Source organism: Triticum dicoccoides, chromosome 7A (assembly GCF_002162155.2).
Source record: "Triticum dicoccoides isolate Atlit2015 ecotype Zavitan chromosome 7A, WEW_v2.0, whole genome shotgun sequence".
Classification (NCBI taxonomy): domain Eukaryota; kingdom Viridiplantae; phylum Streptophyta; class Magnoliopsida; order Poales; family Poaceae; genus Triticum; species Triticum dicoccoides.
Genome location: NC_041392.1, coordinates 209,639,877 through 209,646,958, shown reverse-complemented (window position 1 = coordinate 209,646,958; position 7,082 = coordinate 209,639,877). Strand labels below are relative to the sequence as shown.

General features: G+C 42.5%; 1 protein-coding gene across 1 annotated transcript; it reads left to right on the top strand.

Moving 5' to 3' along the window:
* Positions 1 to 437: 437 nt before the first annotated feature.
* LOC119332713 (uncharacterized GPI-anchored protein At4g28100-like) lies at positions 438 to 3,442 on the top strand. The gene is made up of 2 exons (XM_037605868.1): positions 438 to 1,284; positions 2,890 to 3,442. The coding sequence occupies exons 1-2, from the start codon at positions 610 to 612 to the stop codon at positions 3,226 to 3,228; spliced, it is 1,014 nt and encodes a 337-aa protein (XP_037461765.1). The 5' UTR covers positions 438 to 609; the 3' UTR covers positions 3,229 to 3,442.
* The last annotated feature ends 3,640 nt before the right edge of the window (positions 3,443 to 7,082 follow it).

Below are 7,082 nucleotides of genomic sequence, written 5' to 3'. Positions count from 1 at the left end.
ACTAAGCGGGATGCAGTTAGGAAAGAAAATGTTTTCTAATTAAAGTGATTGAGTGATTTAAGGTAAGGTTAATTAATTTAGATTTGATTTTTAATGATTGTTAGTAAAGTATGATGCGTCTTTAAAATCTTTTATTTGTTTCCTTAAAATCTATTATTTGTTTCCTAAAGAAATTTGCAATAATGGAAGGTATCGGTTGATTTGGATAAGTTAGTAAATTTAGATCTGTGATTGCGTCCACGTTTGGAAAGTGTTGATTTGCAAGGAAAGAGCTGAGGGGTAAATAAACCAGTGAATAAGAAACCAACATCGAAAAAAATCTACGACGATTAACCTACGAAAAAAAACCGGACGAAAGTGATGGGACGAAAAAAACCCTGGAAGCGAGACTACCAACTGCTCCATTAGGAGTAGAGATTACATCCAGTCAGTCCGTATTCCATGGCCTCAGTTCTCAAATCTTGGAGGCCCGACGTCTGGCATCTCTATCTATCCGTTTCGTTGCGACCTACGCTCCACTCGCTGTCTCAGTCTCCAGCAACAAAAGGAGCACACTACCCTGCCGGCTCACACCCGCTGCCGGAGCACCTACGCACAGACTAGGCAGCCATGCGTCGCCTCCACTACACCATCACCACCCTGCTCTCCGCAACCTGCCTCCTTCTGCACGCCATGGCGTCGCCGGCACTGCCTGACCCGGGGTCGCTCGAGCCGTCCCTGCTCTTCCCGTCGGCCGGCGCCTCCCAGGCCCAACCCGCCGCGGCATCCACCATCCCGGCATTCCCCGAGCAGTCCGAGGCCGCGGCCACCTCTTCCGTCTGCCAGCTCACCCCTTCCCCGCCGCTCCTCCCGGCCGTCCTGGCCTCCTGCAACGCCGGCAGCGGCAGCGGCGTCCTCCCGCCGCGGCTGCGGTGCTGCCCGGCCCTGGCCGCGTGGCTGTACGCCGCGTACGCGCCCACCGCGTTGGGGAGCGACGGCAGCAGGTGGTCGAAGCTCCCCGCCGCGGCGGCGGACGTGACGGACCTGCCGCTGCTGCCGGACGACGTGGAGGAGTGCGCGGGCGCCGCGGAGCGCGCGCTGAGGTCCGCGGGAGCGACGCTGCCGCAGCCGCAGGCGGGGAGCAACAATGGGACGACGTGCGACGTGCCCTTCTGCTACTGCGGGATAAGGCTGAGGCGGCCGGTCTGCGCGCTGCCGGCGGGCAGGGCTGCGAGGAGGCTGGAGAGGGACTGCGCGCGGCCGGGGCTCGCCGGCTGCTCCCGGTGCCTCCGGGCGCTGAACCTGGTGAGGCCACACATTCAGAACCCCTTTCCTTTTCGCCGCAGAAAGAAAAAGAACTGCAGTACTATGCTTCTCGGATGCTCCCGTGGTGCAGGTGCACGCATGCCTCACAGAACCACTAACATTTTTTAATGGAAAGTTAAACTGTGAGCTTTGATGAATGCTAATCAAGTAATCATGTTACTTTTTCTTGAAGAGATAAAACCCAACCCTTTTTATCTGTTTAGATGTCAGGCACACAGAGTAGGATAAGCATTTCAGTAACTTCTTTATATTCTTGAGCATCATGAATACTAGCATACATACAAACATATTCCATGTACGCGGAGCAAGGTGGGTTATATTCATTACCAAACACCAAAACCAAAACCAAAACCAAAACTTGGCGAGATTGAGTTGAGCTTGCATATATAGGCATCAAGTACACAAATACGCGAGCCAAATGAAGAAGGATCACGAGGAGAGTCGTGTGCGGTGTGCGGTGGCCCCGCGCGCGGCAAGTGCACTAATCGGTAGACAAATTGGCGGTCCCAGTCTCTTCAAAAAACAAAATCCAGGGTCCCAGTATTTATCGGTAGCCAACAAGGAGTCACGGAAAATATGGTGCGGAATTCAGGTCCCGGGCCATACATGCCACTGCAGAACACTCATCTCTGTCATAGGAACAGTGCGAAAATCCATAGTGGAGTAGTAAGTCGCAGTCACGGACAGGGACATCTACTGCATGCCTGAACTTTCATATTGCCCGGGTAAAACTTAACTGAATGGGAGCAGGAGTACATGTACAACACTCTGCCATTGCAGTAATAAAACCGTTATTAAAAGCTGATTGTGGTAAATAAACCTGGTGAACCTAAGCCATTCAACTGAATTTGCCCTGGAAGGATTGAATGATGATGAAACTATTTGAACCAGCGGTCCGGGGTGAATGGGTAGGGCCTGGAGGAGCATGTAGGGACATGATTTGGTTCAGAACACCATGCCTACTCCACTCCACTCCTTTACTACCACTTTCACTTTGAGTTCAGAACTCGATGCCCACACTGATTCCTCTTTTTCACCTAAAAAGGGTCACAAGCAAGGCATCCCACCCAAAGCCGAATCATTTGCTTTCTGGACCCGACCGCTTCCAGTTCCAAGGACAAAGCATTGGTTGCTTTACTAGTAATTTTTCGGTACAGCAAGCCCAGTAATTTAGGGGAAAAGACGTCAAGGGAAATGTCTCCGCCTGCGAGACTCGACAGAGATGTACCATGCGTCACATGACTTGTGTTCAGAGTTCCGAGAGATGCGGTAGCGGCCCTAGCACTGTGGCATCGTGTCGCATGGGCTGGCGGGCATGCTCTGGGCCAGCTTGTGTGAGAGCGAGGGTTTTGTCCCTTTGTCTCAACTGGAATCTCTATCCCTCTCTCCGGATCAGCAACCTCTGGTAACAATAACATGCATGATCTATTTGACCTCCACAGTTCCTGAGCAACGGTGAATTTTGCAGTTTCTTTCAAAATTACTGTCGCTCACTCGCATGAGTTGGAGTAAGCTAGATCATTTTGTTGCCTGGAAACCTAATCATCTCGTCCCTTTTTGTGTGGTGCCATGCATGCATTACAGCTGAACGCCATTGGAGAGAAGAACGCCACGTCGGGGAAGGCCAGTCATGGCGGGAAGCCACGTGAGCGTGACTGCCAGCTCATGGGGCTGACGTGGCTGCTGCAGCGGAACGCCACGAGGCATCGGGCGGCCGCCACGGCGGTCCTCCAGGCCCTCATGGCGGCCGAGGAGGCGGGGGCTACCAGCGCGCCCGCCACGTGCTCGCTCCCCGTCGATGGCCTGCCGCTTGCCGTCGCGTCGTCGGAGATCAACGGCGCCGCCGATGTGTCCCCCATGGGCAGCCTGCTTCTTCGCTTTCTGCTGGGGACGTCTGCCTTCATCTTGTCCCGGCGGTTCTGAGCAAAATCTGATCTTCGCTGCGCGGTCTCTTTGCTATTTCTTCTGTGTTTGCACTTCTGATGTTGAATTAGTAGTTGTTCAATTTGTTTGTACTTCTGATGATGTTTAGTTCTTGAAAGGCTAGGGACTAGAGAGTGGACTTCGTTACTGTAATTATATGCAATCCCGGTGGGGATGCCTAATCTAGTGAGCGTGCATTGCATCTCCATTTAAACAAAATCCTACGTCTTGCATTCCAGGAAAACGCATTTCACTGATATGGTCCACCCAGAACTGCAGAAATGATCACATACGAGCAGTCGTCCTTGGGTACTGGCTGGTTGACACATGGCGCATTGTACGGATAATCGTGGTGCCCCGAAACAGCTCCCTACATAAATAAAAATAAAAACTCAAAAGTCAGTCCATCTATGATCTAGTTTCAAACATATTGAAATGAAAAACACAATGATAAAACTATTCATAATTTGGACACTTGGTTCAACAGTTGTGATAATATCTATTTTTGTCTTTCTTTTTGGAAACCTCAAAAAAACACTAGTGATCCAGCTTCAGGTGTTTGCAGCAATGAGACACTTCATGCTAAGCTCTCATTCCTCCTGTACTGAGATTCTCGAAGAGTAACTTTTTCTATCAGTTATGTCTCAAATATAAAATCATATGTAAAGATATGGCATCCCTGCTTCGAGCTATTTAGAAAAGAAAAACATCGAGTACATGTACACTAAAAGTTTACTTACTGAAACAGAAAAGTAAATAACTTAAATACAAAACACAAAATTTCAAATTAAAATAAATGAGCAGTTCAATTTGAATTGAAATTCCAAGTGAAAATAAATAGAAATTACAAAATCTAAAGATTAAGTAAATAGAACTTAAGTGAGTAAAAAATAATTGAAAACCCTCAAAATTCACACAGGAAAACACATGTAGGTCATCGAAGACAAAACAAAAAATCCGAGAGTACAAAGATGAAAAATAAGAAAGTTCTTGCCGAGAGGAAGTTCAACCTATAAAAACAAAAAAGGAACTTCAAATGAATTTTTGACAAAAAAGAACTTCACGGAGTTCATGGAACTAAAAATTTCTGAAAGTTCAAAGATTAAACGCAAGTAACCATAGAGGAAAATAATAGGAAAGTAAAAAAGGGACTAGTTCACATTAGGGGATCCAGGAAGTTCCAGAAAAGGAAAAAAATCAAGGAAATTCATTATATGATCTAAAAGTTCATATATTAATTATGAGTAGGTTAAAACAAACTCGAAATTCACTAAAAAAGTAATTCAAACAATTCACAGAGATAAAACCTACAAACTTTGGTAGTGAACAAAAGAAAATTTAATAAATACTTAAAAAATTGCTGCTAAAAGTTCACATTCTGATTCCAAAGCAGTTCAAATAGAAAAAAAGAAAACCAAAAATTTGAAGTTCAAAAATCAAACCCAATGAAGTTCCATATATAAATTGGCAAAGTTCATCGGACTACCTTTTTAGGAAATTCGAAGATTAAAAGCAAGTAAATTTGAAAAAAAACAATAGTATAAATAAAAAGTAGATGTTCATCCTAGGAGGTCCAAGGAAATTAAAAAAAATGAAGCCTAAAAGTTCACAGGATGAAACTTGTTCGGTTTAGGAGAAAAGAACAATATATTCAAAAACAAAACCTAGAAATTATGTAACCTGTTTGGATGAGGATTAGTAAATAAGTAACACAAGTTAAATAAAATCCTAGGAATTCAAAGGATATAGCGTTAACATGGTGAGAAAACAAAATCAAAAGTGATGCATTAAAAGCAATCAAAAGTCTAGATGAATAAGAACTGGAAATAAAGTTATAAAAGGGAATCCCACATTTAATTTTTTTGGTACCTCTGATACAACATCCAGAGAAGTTTAGAGAAAAAGTTAAACGGTCCATAAAAATATACCCGTTGAGGATTCACCCAAAAAATGAAAGTTCATGTGACAAATTTATAAGTTTGGAGCCATGAAAGTTCATCTTGGAAATTAGAGAAGTCAATACCTTCATTGATTGACATTCACATGCAAAAAATTCGTTGTGTGTACTATCTGTAAGTTCATAAGCTAAGGGCATGTTCAGAAGTCTTCCAGCTCCATGCTTCAAAAACTTCACACATGATTTTGATTCGAACGCTTGGGCTCCAAGAAGCTAGATTCTGCTAAGCCCGACCGTAGGCAAAAAATCTGAAGCGAGCTGGGCCCAGCCCCATAGATTGAAAAAGCTGGATTTCACCTAATTTACAGGAGCTTGCCACCGCTAAAGATACCGGTTCGCTTCTCCCCCTCGATAAAATAGAACCTTTCAGTACGTAGCAATTTGTCTCGCCTCGCTAACCCACTTCCCCTTGAATCGGTGTGTTCGCTAGCCTAATTGTGTTGCCACCAGTCAGCCCAATATATCCCAAACATGCCATAGTCTCCTAGCTGGGCTACAGCGCTGGAGAAGCTGCCGATGCAGTAGAACGGATCTGGTATCACTACATGGAGTAGAAGCTATCATGAGAAGATGGTTTTGTGAAGTTTTGTGAAGCCAGAGGAGCTCCGAACATGCCCTAAATCTGGGGAGTTTGAAGAAAGGAGAAATGGAAAAAATAAAATATTGCCAAAAAATTCGCAAGAGAAAACCAGTAAATTCAGCGATATAAACCCTAGAAGTTCAAAAATCCCGACTATAGAAATTCAGGATGAGAAAAAAATGTAAAAAGTGAAACTTAGTAGGGTTCGCTCCTAGAAGTTCACATTCTCATTCGAAAGCAGTTAAAAATGAATATATTGATGTCAATTTTCGCGTTTAAAACTTCGCTTAAACCTTAATGAATATAGGGGAAAATATTCTACATGAAAAAGTTTCCCCAATTCAATAGATTTCCAACGTCATATTATATGCTTCATTCAAATGAATGTATCAAAAAAGTTATTTATGTTATTCAGAGTGAATTTTATAATATTCAAATATGCTCTTCAACCTTTGTGATTTTAATAAAACTTTCAACACAAAACATTTGGTCCTTTCAACATCCCTCTAAAGATATATCATTTTCTTAGTTCTGATAAAGAGCTTAGGAGTTACTAGTAAAATATCATAGTGCAGTTGAGAGGTGAAACACATAGCTGCTTAATGAACCAACGAAGTGAGTTTTAAATGATAAAAATAAAATAAAAAAGACTAAAGCCTAAAAGGTTTGCTACAAGAAGTTCACGTGCTCATCCTGTGACAGTTGAAAAATAGTTGTTGGAGAGGTTCACTTTTCATTGGCATGTTCATAAACAAAAACTGATGTTATTTTTGGCATTTTAAAAACTTCTCTAAAATCATGACAAATTCGAAAAAATGCCCTACATGGAAAAAAACCCTATTCAACAACTTTCAATAATATCATATGCTTTAAAAGTTCAGCGTTTATAATTCGGAACAAGTATTAATGTATTCGAAACCGCTCTTAAACCATGGAGAAAAAATGCGCAAGATGCAAAAATTTACTTCTTTCCAACAGTTTTCCAATGGTTTGTTATTTGACTAATTTGTATGAATAATTGAGGAGTTATGGCCAAAGAAACAACACAGTAAAACAGAGTGTAGTTCAAATAGAAGCGCCTCCGAAAGTCAAAGTCAGCACATAGTGTGTTTTGAACACTCTACATTTGTGAGGGAGGCAACACGTATGATCTCACTATTTTTGGAATTACTTTAAAACAACTAGGAATTAGATAATGATTTCTACATAAAAACTTCCACATTTTCGATAGTTATGTAACGATATATATATATATATATATATATATATATATATATATATATATATATATATATATATATATATATATATATATAT

Bases quoted from the DNA above. Each gene is read 5' to 3' on its own strand.
- LOC119332713 (XM_037605868.1), top strand. From the start codon at position 610: ATGCGTCGCCTCCACTACACCATCACCACCCTGCTCTCCGCAACCTGC. The intron at 1,285-2,889 runs GTGAGGCCACAC...CATGCATTACAG, and splicing joins GCCTCCGGGCGCTGAACCTG to CTGAACGCCATTGGAGAGAA.